Genomic DNA, 14726 nt, shown 5'->3' with positions numbered 1-14726 from the left:
ACACACACAGAGACACACACACACACACACACACAGAGAGACACACACACACACACAGTCAGATGATGTAACTTCGGTTCTATCAATCCAGTGAATCACAGCTTTGACTTTCATCAGATAAATTAAGTGGATTTAACTTATTGTTATAGTTTGATGTAAATCACTGGGAGCCTTTTGAGGTAAAAACACTAAAAATTAAGTTGGTTAATTTGAAATAAGGTGGACGGTTTGTGATTGGACAGCCAGGTATCCCACAATGCATTGTTCCAGCAGCAGCTCATTAAAACACCTAAAACCAACTTAAAGATGTTTAATCTGTAAACTCCATCAATCAGCTGCTGTTTGGTTTTACAGTGTTAACTGAACGTTTATGAACTTTAACTTTGATCATTTTACTGAAAAACTGAGCAAATTATGATTATTATAATAATAACCAGGCTTGTCCCATTGGGATCAATGGTTTTGGTTTTGAAGTGACTATTTGTCCAAAACTCAAATCCAAAAATAACAAAACTTAAGACTAAATTATTCTAATTATTCATTCTCCTAATGTAAGTACACCCTGTGCTCCTAATGTAAGTACACCCTGTGCTCCTNAGTACACCCTGTGCTCCTAATGTAAGTACACCCTGTGCTCCTAATGTTAGTACACCCTGTGCTCTGTGAAACGCTAACGGCTGAGCTAACTACCAAGCTAACTGCTACACCAAAAATAAAAGCATGCAGCTAAAAACGATTCTGGGATTTTAATAAGCATCAGAATCAAAACGTTAAGTTTGTGCTGACAACAGCTGGTTTTGTTTACTGGGAGGTTCTGGGCGAACCGGGACTCACACTGGACGGTCCTGGCCCGGTTGGTGCGCAGCATGACGTAGACCATCAGGACCAGCTGGGGGGCGCTCTCACAGAACGTCTCGATCAGACGGAGCATGCTCAGATCGTGCGTCAGGTAGACGGCGTACTCTGACCCCGCCTCCTTCCTCCACCACACCCTGAAGCCCTGACGGATGGCCGACACGTGTCTGCAGGGGGAGAAGGTCCGATGGGTCAGAACCACACCGCAACACCACCCTAACACCACCCTCCCTAACACCACCGCAACACCACCCTAACACCACCCTAACACCACCCTCCCTAACACCACCGCAACACCACCCTAACACCACCCCAACACCACCCTCCCTAACACCACCGCAACACCACCCCAACACCACCCTAACACCACCCCAACACCACCCTCCCTAACACCACCGCAACACCACCCCAACACCACCCTAACACCACCCTAACACCACCCTCCCCACCCCCCCCCCCCCCCCTCCCCCACCCCTCCCTAACACCACCGCAACACCACCCTAACACCACCCCAACACCACCCTCCCTAACACCACCGCAACACCACCCTAACACCACCCCAACACCACCCTCCCTAACACCACCGCAACACCACCCCAACACCACCCTAACACCACCCTAACACCACCCTCCCTAACACCACCGCAACACCACCCCAACACCACCCTAACACCACCCTAACACCACCCTCCCTAACACCACCGCAACACCACCCCAACACCACCCTAACACCACCCTAACACCACCCTCCCTAACACCACCGCAACACCACCCCAACACCACCCCAACACCACCCCAACACCACCCTAACACCACCCCAACATATATCTAACACCTCCCTCCCCAACACCATCCTGATATATATCTAACACCACCCTGACGCTCAGAGATACAACCTGACTGGAGGAGGAGGAAGAGAAAGAGGAGGAGATAATAATAATAATAACAACTTATTATTGTTATAGTAATATTACTATTGTTATCATCATAATAACTTATTGTAATAAAGGCTCTCTGAAGACGCCATCCCACTGTGAGACATGGTGAGGGCAGTATCATGCTGAGAGGAAGCTTTGAGGTAAACAGACCTGATTAGGAAGCTGCAGAGCAGCAGGAAGTGTCAGGATGTTACTAAACTGGTTCGGAACCAGAACCAGGACCGGTACCTGCAGAGGAAGCCCAGCTGAAGAACATGCAACAGGCAGAACAGCTTGGCTCGGTCCCCGCAGAACACGCTCCCTGTCCCGGTGGTCTGCTCACTGAACCCCGGCAGCACCCGGTCGTACTGGAACCAGAACCAGCTGAACATTTGGACCACGACAGAGGACAGAACCATGAGGCCGACCAGCACCCCGAACCAGAACAAGTCCCCCCGGCAGTAGAACTCCTTGGCCAGCCACAGGTCGGAGCCCCAGTCCAGCAGGAAGGTGCAAACTCCCACCACCGAGAAGGCAAAGTCGATCCAGGAGTACCTGGAGGCGGTTCTGCTCTCCATCTGGACCGGGCAGTTCGTAGAACCGGACCTGTTGCAGCGAGGCTAGCAGCAGCCGGGCTAACATCGGACCGTTACCGGGCGGAGCATCTCCGGCGTCCCTGCGGGGGAAGAACCACCAACTTCCCACAACTTCCTCATTCCTGGGGTCTCTTCCGGGAGAAGTCGGAAACTGTCGGGGGGAGAAATTGGGCGGAACCAGTCCGCTTCAGAAGTTCGACCAGAACGTGGAAGATATTTCTTTGTAATGATCTCCGCCTTTAGTAGCTCCGCCCCCCGCCCTATCAGACCGGGACAGCACGGTGATGAGTTCAAACCTCTGCGTTGTCTCTGAACCTGATTATGCCAATAGTTCCACATAAATATTGAAATAAATGAGCACAGAGATGATTTTTCTGCTTGACTGGGATTTCAGTGTCTTTATATGTTATCAGCTGGAGTTTCTGTACATTTATTCTCTCTGGTTCTTCCTGGTTTTCCACTCAATTTGATCCCAGCTCAGATTTCTGTTCTGGTTTTATCACAAATTTCTTCTTGTGTTCTAAATTCTTTAATGTTATAAATTCTTTATTGGTCAGAATGGATTTGAGTCCGTTTTTACTGGCTCAAATTCATTCTGACCTTATTTAGCTGATTTTACTGGCTGTATTAGCTGCATTTATTCTTGCTGTATACATCTGAAATAGTTATTTTTGTTCCTATTTTATTCTGGTTCCATACATCCATGTATCACAGTGGTGTCAAACTCATTTTTATTTTGGGCCGAATCAAAAATCTGAATGTTCTTAAAGAGCCGGTTGCACCAGAATCTATTGATAAAACCAATAAAACTGTTAAAATATCAATAAATAGCTGTTCCTCTGGGATTTGTGATTATTTTAGTGTTTATTTTTGCAATCAAAATGACAGATTTTGTGGTGAATATTAAGAAATATTTGTAATCATTATTTTTTTTTACAATATTTACGCTAATGTATGATGTCAAATGTGACTCTATCACTCGTCGTATCAGTTACGGATTCAACGTTTTTGACCAATTCTGAGAAAATTAGCAGTAAAATCAGGAAAAAATGTGGAAATTTGTTGATTTTGTGTGATTTTTGCARATTTGTGAAAAACTGGAAGGACTTATTGATGTAATTTGGAGTCCAGAGGGCCACATAAAAAGCCGCGGCGGGCCAGATTTGCCCCCGGTCCTTGAGTTTGACACCTGTGATGTATCGGATCAGAAAATGCTCCGTTTCTGATAATTGTGCATCCAGCAGCTGGATAAACTCTCCAGCTGCGTCCGAGGCCAGAAGTTATCTGGATCTCCGTCGGTTTTTCTGGCTCCTCCTGCTGGATTTCTCCTAATTTTCCTGTTTCAGTTTGATTTTATTGAGGTTTTGTTCTGGTTGTAAAGTTATGACGGCAGCAGCTGAACATCAACCTGGGAAGCGTCAAAGATCGTCTCCAAACCATCTGAAGTCCAACATCCTGCAGGCCTCAGGCGGATCTGTAAAGGTTAAAGTTCGTGAGAGGACAGTTAGAAAAGAACAATGGCGTTCAGAGAGCTTTCAAAGTTATTTTTCTATTTCTTCGTATTGATGAAGTATTTAATTGAATTTACTGATTACTTGTTTTTTGCGCCATAAGATCTGCTTCTGTTTTCTAAACCCTTGTTTAAGCCCCGCCCCTCGTCCTCTAGCAGCCAATCAGATCAGAGGTCCTCCGCGTCGCGCGCCCTCCTGTTGTTCTCTTTCTTTTTGCAGCTCACAGGCTAGCTTACAGGTTCAGAAACATGTCCCGGGTCTACATCGGTCGGCTGAGCTACAGAGCCAGAGAGAAGGACGTGGAGAGGTTCTTCAAGGGTTATGGGAAGATTCTGGAAGTGGACCTGAAAAATGGGTAAGGAACCGAGCGATCGGCGGCTCGGGCCTGGTTGGCGTGGACGGGCCTGCGGTGCTAATGCTAGTTAGCATATTTTAGACAAAGAACCTGCACTGTTTGGGTCACCTGGAAGCCATTAAAGTCTCTTTAATGTCACCTTTGCTTCACGTTGGTGCTAAGCTGGCGTTTCTAACCGGCCTGCGGGCTGAAGGGGCCGAACACGGGGCTGCGTGGCTCCGTGGCTCCGGTAGCCGCGGCTAGGCTAATGTTAGACGTGGCAGAGGAAAGGAGGGGGAACCGTTAAACCGAACCGGTCCCGTTAAAAGTATTATTAACACCAGTTCTGTTATAGTTGGATAAATGAGAAAAATTAGCAAAATAACAACAGTTATCTTTATCTACAAAAAAAAATTATTTACATTTAATTTTCCTTTGGGATCAATAAAGTGTTTCTGAATATGATTGTAAATAAAAATAGATTTATATCTTCATAGAATCAGAGGGGAATAAAAAAAGAAATTTGCTTTAAAATGATGTTTTATAGGCCTTATACAACGGGGAACACTGAAATGAATAATTTTATAATCGTGCGAAACAATAAAGTAATTCTACTTTTAAAATATGTAGCTTTTATAATGAATTTAAGAAAAGAGCAATAAATGGGTACAAACTTTAAAACCATGGCAGGTTATTGATAACGGTGCTAAAATAACTCAAATAAATGTAAAAATGAACTTCCTAAGATAAAATGTCATTAATGTGGTTAGTTACAAACTTATTTTAATGACTTTAGGGTCCAACAGAAGATATTTGTCCCAAAGACCCTAAAACCTTGTTTGTTAGTTTGAGTGCATTTTTCTGTGTAACGTCGTTGATTGTTCAGGATGATTCTGTCTAAATGTTCTTGTTCCTGCGCAGCTACGGCTTTGTAGAGTTCGATGACCCTCGTGACGCAGACGATGCCGTGTACGACCTGAACGGCAAAGAGCTGTGTGGGGAGAGGGTCATCGTGGAGCACACCAAGGGGCCGCGGCGGGACGGGGGCTACACCGGGGGCCGCAGTGAGTCCTCACCGCCGTTCGCTCTCATCATGGTGATCTGATCAGAACCCGACAGAAGCTGAGGCTGGTTCTTGGTGGATGATGTCTCTTTGTTAATGTTCTGGTTGGATCTGTTTGGTCCTCAGGGAGCCTCTCAGAGCTGGGGGGTCATGGCAGAAAGGCGTAACCTTTGACCTTTCAACTCCAGAGTAAAGCGTCTAGCTAGGTTAGAAATGGAGTTAAACTGCAAAGTCGTTGATTATTCTGATGATTAATCTGATTAAAATGATTAGGCACTTAAAATAAAGCCAAGTTTGTTTTTTAAATAAGAAAATAAACATTTTATTCCCTAAAACGCTCTAAAATTATTCCTCTAGAGAAGTAGAAACACACATGAGAGAAGCTGCAGCCTTTCTTTTAGCCTCCTGACCTCTGACCTGGAGCTGGAGCCAGGATCGTCCAGGTGAGCCTCCTCACCTGGACGATAACAGGAAGTGCCCCCCCCCCCCCAGCTGTTTGAGGTTCTGGTGATTTTCTGTCATCAGATCCACCAACTACTGAGCGAAGTCCAGATCGAAGCTTGATGGTAACATGATGATGATGTGAATATGGGAATGACATAAATAATACTGCTAAAATGAAATATTGTGTAATATTTGCTAAATATGATGTGATAAATTTCTTGCTGTTTATTGAGTTTGATTCATTTCAAATGACTGTGAATTTAAAGGTAAAGATTTAACAAAGAACCTCAATGTTTTAATTGAAAGAGTCCTTTGCTGACTGCCTGCCCTATTGCTGGCCATGGTGTCCCCCTTTCCAAGAGGTTGGTTTGACCATTCTGGGCCCCTGGGCAGACCAAAAAAGGGAGCCATTGTGAATGAAGACCGCTTTTCCCATTAGGCCCAGGCCGGGTGGTGAGGATGCCATGGGGTTAGGAGCAGATGTGGGTCGGCTCTCATAGGTGCCTAAAAAACCAACATGTTTTCTACCAGTTGATGTTGTTACATAGGCTAGCTATGTTTTTCTGATTAACGCAGGACCAGAGTTTAGCCTGTGCAGTTAAATTTAACTTGATTTTAGTCATTTAGGGACTTTTAGGATTGAATTGTTTAAAGTCTTTTCTCCTTTTTCTTTTCCCCTCTGTTTCTTTTTCCCACCTGCTTATTGATATGTTAGCGTGTAGCTTAGGCTGATTGCTGGCGGTGCGTTCCCTTCTCCTGCTCACTGCGCCCTGTGTGTGCTTGTTGCCTTGAAAGGTGGCTATGGGCGCTGGGGAGGCAGGGACAGGTACGGCCCACCTGTCCGCACCGATTACCGCCTCATAGTGGAGAATCTGTCCAGCCGCTGCAGCTGGCAGGACCTGAAGGTGAGAGCCCCGCCCCCGATCCGTCCTGTAGCCCCGCCCACACCGTGTCGTCACCACTTCCTGTTTCCTCCCAGGACTACATGAGGCAGGCGGGCGAGGTGACGTACGCCGACACCCACAAAGGCCGTAAGAACGAAGGCGTGATCGAGTTCCGGCAGTACTCGGACATGAAGCGGGCCCTGGAGAAGCTGGACGGAACCGAGGTCAACGGCAGGAAGATCCGGCTCATCGAGGACCGGCCCGGCGCCCGCCGCCGCCGCTCATACTCCCGCAGCCACTCCAGGTGAGGCGCGCCGTCCGGCCGGGGTCAGAGGTCACGCACCCGGCTGGAAGGTCGCTGACGCTCCGCTCTGGTCCTACAGGTCCCGGTCCAGGAGCCGCCGGTCCCACAAGAGCCGCAGCCGCAGCGACAGCAGCAGCCGGTCCCGGTCCCGCTCCAGGTGAGAACCGGGAACAGGAATCTCTCCTGCTGCTCCTCTAAATCAGGGGCATCAAATGGAGAGAGAAATGAAAAAAATAAATCAATAAGAAATGTTGGTATGAAGTAGAAGAGCTTTGAGACCAGATAGTTTTCATTATTGATTATAGAAAGCTTAATGCCTCACGATGATCCCAGGGCTTGAAGAGATCCAGCCGGGGGCCGGATTTCCAGCTTTGGACCAAACGACCCGCCTCAACCAAACTGTAGATAATAGACAAAGATGTCAGCCAATCAGAGTCCCAGCTCCCGTGTTCTTGACCAGTGACTGTAAAACGGTTTGTAGAAAAGAAGCTCATGCGTTCGGTTCGGCGGTTAAATCAGATGCGATATGAAAGAAGATGGAGTTTGTCTGACCCGGTAAAGAAACACGTTTAGTTGAGAAAGGAATTAAAAACAAGTGGCGCCGGGCATGGCTAGAGGAGAGAGGACATGAAGCTGGCGGACATTTTTACAAAAGGGAGGCGCTGGGACAGTGGCGCAACTACATATTATTCAGGTGGATGTAAAAACATAAATCGGGCTCCCCTCCCCCCCCCGGAAGGAAGGTACACCAGGTCAGGGCTAAGGACCTCCTCTGACGCTGAACAGTGAAAAATCATCACATGATGTGAAACATGACGATTAGGCGGCGCAGCAGGTGATGAGTGAAGATTACTGATGGTCAATAAACGATAAAATAAATGTAGCAACAGAATAGAAACTAAAGTGGACATAGCAATAAACCAAGAGAGGATAAAACTAATCAAAGGAAACTAAATGGAAATGAATGAAGAACAAAATGAAAGAATAAACTAAGAAACTAAAGTAAATACAGAGGAATAAACTGGTATGGCAAGACCTTTAGAGCAATAATTAATACAGAGACTGTATGGCATTAAAAGGAACTTTAGTGTTTCCACTGAAAGCTCTGGTTTGAACAATAAATGCCACATGAAGTTTTATGGATGATGCTCTGATGTCCCATTCTCCTGAAGGCAGCACAGAGCTGCACCACCAGAAACCCTGAAGAGAAGAAGAGCTTTGATTAATGTAGTTACAGTTCTATCCATGTTTTAATGCTGCAGCTCAGTCGGTTGCTAATAGATCAGAGTTTAAACTGGCATGTTGAACATCTTTAATCTGGTCATTTAGTGGAAGATTTAACACTAGAAAATGGAAAAGAATAAGAATATATTCTCCACTCTGATTGGCTGTTAGGCCTACAGATTTTAACTTGAATGTTTATTACATTTTTCATAGACGCTGTGAAAATAATTTCTATTCCCATGGTTTTTTTGTTCTCTGGAAAATTATTTTTGATGATAAAAACAGAAACAAGCATAAAAATCAAAACATCTACAATAGTGATGGTAATATTAATAAAATAATAGTCACTGTAAAGAAGCCTGTAATGCTTTTGGGGCGCTGGGCTGAAAAAACCCAGATCTAGTTGCTAATGTTTCATGTTCTAAGTTACTTTGACTGAAAGGCTCTTATTTAATGTTCAGGGATGCAAGTCGAACCTTTAGGTCTCAGACATTTTACATTTTGTTTTGAGTTGAAATGAACTGAAGTCTTATTTAAGTTGGAGTGTTTAGCTTGTTAATTGTATTGTTAGAAGTAATTGTTCACTATTCAAAGACACGTTGTATTAAACTGTGGCCATAGCAACGCTAGTTAATTTATATCATCACTATAAGTTTCAGGCTCAGGGTTTTTTTAACTTTAAGTCCTGTGATCCACTAAAATAATAAAATCTGTTTCTCCATAAAATTCTTTACTTATTGAATATTGTCTGTCTCAGATGAATCACAGCGTCTTGCAGCAGATGGATTCCTGCTGTTATTCCTCACGTTATAAGTGGGAAACATTAAAACAATTATTTCATGTTCATTAATATCTAAACACTCATTATTAAAATCATCAGCTAAGTGCATATCATGTCTACAGCATGAACCAGTGTTTTCAGTAAAAATGTTTCAAACATGCATCATGTTCTCCAAAAACCTCAAATTCACCAAAATATGAAACTGGGACGTTACGAACCTCCTGGTGGACAAACACGGAACAACAGGCTGAATGTTCCACGAATTAAAATATTTATGATCCTAAAAATCAGTTCAAAACGTTTAAATTCATATTTTTTATCACCAGATATTATTTGACAGATTGCAGCTGTAATAAGGAAAAGTCCTGATTTTTAAAATAATTTCATATTGTATTGTTTGTGCATAACGTTTAGTCTACATTTACATTTTAAGGTCTAGAGGTGAAACGTATCGATACCAACAGGTTTTAAGACAAATGTAAATATTCCTGATGACGGGTTGAGCTGATTCACCCTAAACGCCTCTGTGTGTCTGCAGAGCCGCGTCCCGCAGCCGCAGCCGCAGCCACAGCAAGAAGAGCAAGAGCAAGAAGGACGAGGAAGAGCGCAACGGCGCCGCCAAGGACGACGAGCGCAGCCCGAGCCGCAGCCGCAGCCCCAGGAGCAAAAAGAGCAAGAAGGACGGCAAGTCTGCCAAGAAGGACGAGTCCCGGTCCCGCTCCAGGTCCGCCTCCCGCTCCAGGTCTCGCTCCAGGTCCCGCTCCAGGTCCGGCTCCAAGGACCGGCCCAGGAAGTCCGGCTCCCAGGACGGCGAGCCGCCCAAGAGCGACGTGGAGGCGGCGGAGGCCGAGCGGCCGTCCCGCTCCCCCGAGGAGCCCAGAGCCGGATCCAAGTCCAAGTCCAAGTCCCGGTCCGCGTCGCCGGCCAAAGCCGGCTCCAGGTCCCGCTCCGCCTCCCGCTCCGAGTCCCGCTCCAAGTCTCGGTCCCGGTCCCGTTCCCGCTCCTAGTCCCGGACTCCTGGTGACCTCCGACCCCCGGCTCGTATTTACATTCCCTCTGACCCCCGACCCCGCCGCGTCCGGTTTTTGATAAGTAGAGCAGCAGGCACTCGGACCGACCCGTCAGCTCCGCCTCGTTTCCCTCTGATCCGCATATTTTCCACTAGATGTTTGTAAAATTCCAGGATGGATCCGAGTTCTTTGATGCGTCTTTGTGTTTTTTTAATCCAGTAGAAGCAAATCGCCGGGAATCAGATTCCCAAAACCTTTGTTTCACATTAAACCGTCTGTTCTGAGCTGCTGCCCTCCGACTGGTTTGTTCCAGTGACAGGAAGTCTCCCTTTCACAGTAAGAGTCTGTAAACCAAACATTTATTGTGAAGTGAAAACAGGAAACTGGGTCGGTTTAGTCAGAATATTTCACAGTAAATGATTTTATTTGATATTAATGTTCTGGTGGCTGAAGAGGTTCAAGTTATTTGGCTTTCAGGTGAAGTTTAAGAAAAACGACAAGTTTCCACTTCAGTGGTGATTAATGAGATTCCAGCAGCTGAACGATTCATCAGATTCTCCTTCATAATCTGCAGATTAGACATAAAGTTTAATCCAAATGAGTTTTATCAGAGCTTCACATCCCCAGTGATCCTGGGAATTTCTGTTTATTCCTGAATGTTTAAGTTTCAACTTGCAGAAAACCAACTGGAAACTTCCCATCATCCTCTCTGCTCCCCTGACCTGAGTTCACAGTGATGAGGTCCGGGGGGCGGAGACGGGTTACCTGAACTCGCCTTCCTGTAACCAACACCTGAACTTTTGACCCTTTTATCCAGGTACATTTTAAATCGCATCCAGAAAAGTGGCTTACAGCGCCCCCTCTGGTGCAGCAGGTCAGTCTGTTGCCATGGTAACCAGTTTCCCTGAACTCGGGTTCAACTCGACCTGCTGCCTGGTCTAGCTAACCTGGAGCTGAGCCGTCAGCTCATCCAGGTGTTTGTGGGCGTGTTCAGGTAAAACAGCTGAGGACCAATCAGAATGAAGCAGGAAACTGACCAATCAGATGAATCCAGAGTGGATCCTGAAAACTGATCCCAGATTTATTGGTTTTATTCAATAACTTTACACCTTTATTCTCTGCTGATCCGTCCAGCCTCTGATTGGCCGTTTTGAACCGTCTCTGTCCAATCAGAGTGAAGGTGGGGTCAACGACCTCTCTCTGCTGTTAATCTGTAAATTTAATCTTCATCCAGTTCTTCCCTGAACTTCATGCTGAATCTTCCAGCAGATTATTTCATTTATGGCCCGTGGACCCGAAGACGACCAGGTCCGGTCCGTTCAGACAGCAGTTGGTGGGTGGAGACGGATCCGTCTCTGGTTGTGTAGGACATGCAGGAAGCCGACCCGTCTGGACCGGTTCTGATCTGACCTGCGACCCCCGTGGACGACCTTCACCAGTCGGAGCGCGCTCCTCAGTCATCGTCGTCCTCAGAGGACGTGGTGCCGCCGCCGCTGTCGTCATGGTAACAGCGGCCCAGCAGGCGCAGCTCCTCCAGCGCCTCCTGGTAGTCGGCCATCTCGGGCCCCTGGGACAGGAAGCTGGGGGCCCGGCGGCGCACGTCGAAGGTGGCGGCGGCGCGCTGCAGCTCAGACAGAAACGGGCGCAGGGCGGTCCCGGACTGCAGCGACGTCAGGATGGGGACGGATGAGACCGGCGGCGCTGCAGAGGACAGACGGTTCAGACACAGACGGCGTCCACACCGACAAAGGACCGGGACACTCACCGCCTGCAGGGGGCGCCCCGCCGCGCATGAAGCCCTGGGCATCCAGCGCCGGGCTGAAGATCTGAGGGAAGGGCGGAGTCAGTTTGCTGGGGGCGGAGACCAGCTGCAGCGCCCTGTGGAGGAAGACCGATGAAGACTACGGCTAGTTACAACAGAACACCAGCAGGGGGCAGCAGGAGACTCACAGAGGAGCTGAGGGGTAGAAGGAGGAGATGTAGGCGGCCAGGACGTCCTCCCCGCTGTGGAGGCCGTGCAGAGGAGTCGATGGTTCGATTCCTGGAGAGAGGCAGCTGGAGGAGAAACGACGGCTGAGTCAGAGACGCTGGAGACCAGAGTTAATCCAGATTAATCCGAGTTAATCTGAATTAAGCCGAGTTAATCCGAGTTAATCCAGATTAAACTGAGTTAATCCTAGTTAAACTGAGTTAATCCAGATTAATCCGAGTTAATCTGAATTAATCTGAGTTAATCCAGATTAATCCGAGTTAAACTGAGTTAATCCGGCTTAGTTAGCATTAGCAACACAACTGATCAACAGCTGGATGCTTCTCTGCATGAAGCTGGCAGAAAACTGAAATAAAAGTATCTAATAAATTTAACAAACTTCATAACTTTCTGTAAAACCTGAGATTCAGAAAGCTAAAAGTAAAACCGACGGTGGCAGAGGACGACATGTGGATGATTAGCTCAGGTTGGACGTCACGTTCGCTAATCTGCACGGCTAATATTCACGCGATTGCTAATCAATAATCAGAAATGTGAACATAAAACTGACTGACTGTTCTGATCACTGTAAAAAATGGTTTTGAAGTTGAATCCTCTGTGTGTGGAGCTGTTGTCAGTCGGTTGCCATGGCAACCGGTGTTTGAGGCGTGTCCGGCACGGAGATTGAGAAAATGGAGCAAGTCTTTAGTTTTGTGTGTTATTTATGTTTACAAACATAATTTCTCTGAGGATGACCTCTGACCTGATGAGCTTCTGGCCCTCGTAGCCTCTGAGCGTGCTCCACTGTCCGTAGCATCGACCCCCGGCCGCCTCGGGGCAAGCAGACAGAGGTTTCCATGGCAGCGTGGCAGCGCAGGCGCTCAGGGCGTCGGGCAGGGAGCCGCCAGGCATCATGGGAAACGGGACTGCGCCGTAAGCGGCCACGACCTGGGAGGAGCAGGACCGGGTCATCGACACGCCGGAGGCTTCATCGGCCGGTAGGAGGATGAAGAGGAGCCTACCTTCCTCCCAGCCACGGCCAGCGAGTCCGCCACCTGCCACATGGGGGCGCTGTTGTTCCTGAGCCTGTAGGGCACGGTGAGGGCGTCCAGGGCCAGAGCCAAGATGGCGCTGGAGTGGTACCACAGGGCGGGCTGCAGCAGGACAAAGGTTTGCTTTGTTTATGTGGACATAATGCAGCAAAGACTCGCTGCTCTTTCACGTCCAACATGGGAAAATATCCAATAAGTGAAAATCTGCCAGAGGAACTATTGGAAATCAATAATGAAGAACTACGGATTTAAAGCAGGCGCCTCCATCTGGCTCAAAGCTGCTTGTTAGATTGTTTTTATTATTTCAAGTGTCGATGTTTACAGTAGGAAATGCACCTTTTGGATCCGCTTGGTGTTCACTTCAACCAAACCCAGACTGAGGTTTGGAGGACCAGAGGTCAGAGGTCGACTAGCATTCACACCTCACCAACTAAACCGGACTTTGACTAGGCAAACAGACTGGAGTTGGATTAAAGCGGTTAAATCTGAGTCAGATGGAAAGAACCAGATCAGTTCTGCCTGGATCACCTGGACCTGATGCGAGGTGGATAAATGAAGGGGTCCGAGGGCGGAGCCCTGAGGCCCGCCAGCGCCTGGCCCAGGTTACTCACATTGTAGGACAGCAGGGGGAAAAGCGGCGGGGGCGGCGGCCGCCCGCTCAGCCCGCCCCGCAGCGTCAGCGGGCAGAACAGCGAGCTGTGGGCGGCCATGTTGACGGTGCCCAGCGCGGCGTTCAGCAGGTGGTACCGGTCCCTGGCTGGAGTCTGGGTCAGAGCAGAACCAGGTTAAAACAGAGCTTCTGATTGGCTCAGATCGACCAATCAGAGCCACTCACCGAGTCCCGGTGGACAACCGGAGCCAAGCCCCACGTCAGGATGCCCCGCCCACTGTAGGAGTCCTGCAGCAGTTCCGTGACCTTTGACCCCAGCCCCGCGAACCCGTCCTCCAGGTCACACAGAACCTGGAAACCCTGAGAGACACAAAGTCAGTGAGGAAGACGAGGAGGAGGAAGAGGACGAAGAGGAGGAAAAGGAGGAACCTGCAGGTAATCGCATTCCTCCACGAAGAAGTGCAGCCTGTCCTCCAGCTCGTCCAGCAGCGCCCCCTGCAGGGCCGACTCTCCCTGGCCGAAGGTCTCCAGGCGATGAGCCTCGCTGGAAAAACAAGATTCCTTTCCATCAGCGGACAGGCCGCACATCCAATCATTACTAAATGCAGACATTGATGCTCCCAGTGTTCCCATGGCAACCCGGTTTACCCGTCATGGTTGAACTGGTGCATGATGACAACGGAGCGGGGGTGCAGGTGGAGCCGCAGGAAGTCAGACCAGACCGTCACGCTGCCCTCCAGACGGTAGTTCTTCTGGACTCGGGTCAGCTGGCTGTTGAACGAGTCCATGCCCAGTGGACCTGGAGGGGCGGGGCATGAGAGGGGCGGGGCATGAGAGGGGCGGGGCATGAGAGGGAAGAGGGGGTTTGTCTAATCTTACCGGAGCGCTGCAGCTGCGACGCCGAGCAGAACTCTGCCTCAGCCAGGATCTGTCCCTTCTGGAGACAAACACCAGATCAGAACCAGAATCAGACCCGGGTCGGGTTCTGATCCAGGTTCTGGTTCTCCAGCACTTACGTCCAGCTTCTCCAGATCCTCCAGGAAGCAGTTCTTCTCCGGTGGGCTGTGCTTGTGCACGGTGACGCTCCCCGCCCTGACAATGACAGGAAGGAATCAACACAGGGGCCACCGGGGGGCGCTGTGGACACAGGGGGCGCTGTGGACACAGGGGTG

General features: G+C 48.5%; 3 protein-coding genes across 3 annotated transcripts in view; 1 reads left to right on the top strand and 2 right to left on the bottom strand.

Moving 5' to 3' along the window:
* The window catches only part of xkr8.3 (XK related 8, tandem duplicate 3), a 4829-nt gene extending 1902 nt beyond the window's left edge, over positions 1-2927 (bottom strand). The window contains exons 1-2 of the mRNA XM_008422998.2: positions 2022-2927; positions 835-1022 (exon numbers count right to left, since the gene is read on the bottom strand). Of these exons, the coding sequence (XP_008421220.1) occupies positions 835-1022; positions 2022-2350 (517 nt within the window). The 5' untranslated portion in view covers positions 2351-2927. The remainder of the gene's footprint in view (positions 1-834; positions 1023-2021) is intronic.
* Positions 2928-4030: 1103 nt separating this feature from the next.
* srsf4 (serine and arginine rich splicing factor 4) lies at positions 4031-10207 on the top strand. Its single transcript, XM_008422997.2, has 6 exons — positions 4031-4234; positions 5135-5277; positions 6516-6625; positions 6700-6908; positions 6988-7065; positions 9452-10207. Exons 1-6 carry the CDS (start codon positions 4128-4130, stop codon positions 9918-9920), a joined length of 1116 nt encoding a protein of 371 aa, XP_008421219.2. The 5' UTR covers positions 4031-4127; the 3' UTR covers positions 9921-10207.
* A 1023-nt stretch (positions 10208-11230) lies between these two features.
* The window catches only part of msto1 (misato mitochondrial distribution and morphology regulator 1), a 4675-nt gene continuing 1179 nt past the window's right edge, over positions 11231-14726 (bottom strand). The window contains exons 4-14 of the mRNA XM_008422995.2: positions 14571-14653; positions 14434-14491; positions 14203-14353; positions 13984-14098; positions 13780-13914; positions 13556-13708; positions 12915-13046; positions 12656-12840; positions 11874-11978; positions 11689-11801; positions 11231-11624 (exon numbers count right to left, since the gene is read on the bottom strand). Of these exons, the coding sequence (XP_008421217.1) occupies positions 11377-11624; positions 11689-11801; positions 11874-11978; positions 12656-12840; positions 12915-13046; positions 13556-13708; positions 13780-13914; positions 13984-14098; positions 14203-14353; positions 14434-14491; positions 14571-14653 (1478 nt within the window). The 3' untranslated portion in view covers positions 11231-11376. The remainder of the gene's footprint in view (positions 11625-11688; positions 11802-11873; positions 11979-12655; positions 12841-12914; positions 13047-13555; positions 13709-13779; positions 13915-13983; positions 14099-14202; positions 14354-14433; positions 14492-14570; positions 14654-14726) is intronic.

Source organism: Poecilia reticulata, linkage group LG11 (genome assembly GCF_000633615.1).
Source record: "Poecilia reticulata strain Guanapo linkage group LG11, Guppy_female_1.0+MT, whole genome shotgun sequence".
Taxonomy (NCBI): domain Eukaryota; kingdom Metazoa; phylum Chordata; class Actinopteri; order Cyprinodontiformes; family Poeciliidae; genus Poecilia; species Poecilia reticulata.
The sequence above is the reverse complement of the archived record's forward strand: the minus strand, read 5'-3'. Positions and strand labels throughout refer to the sequence as shown.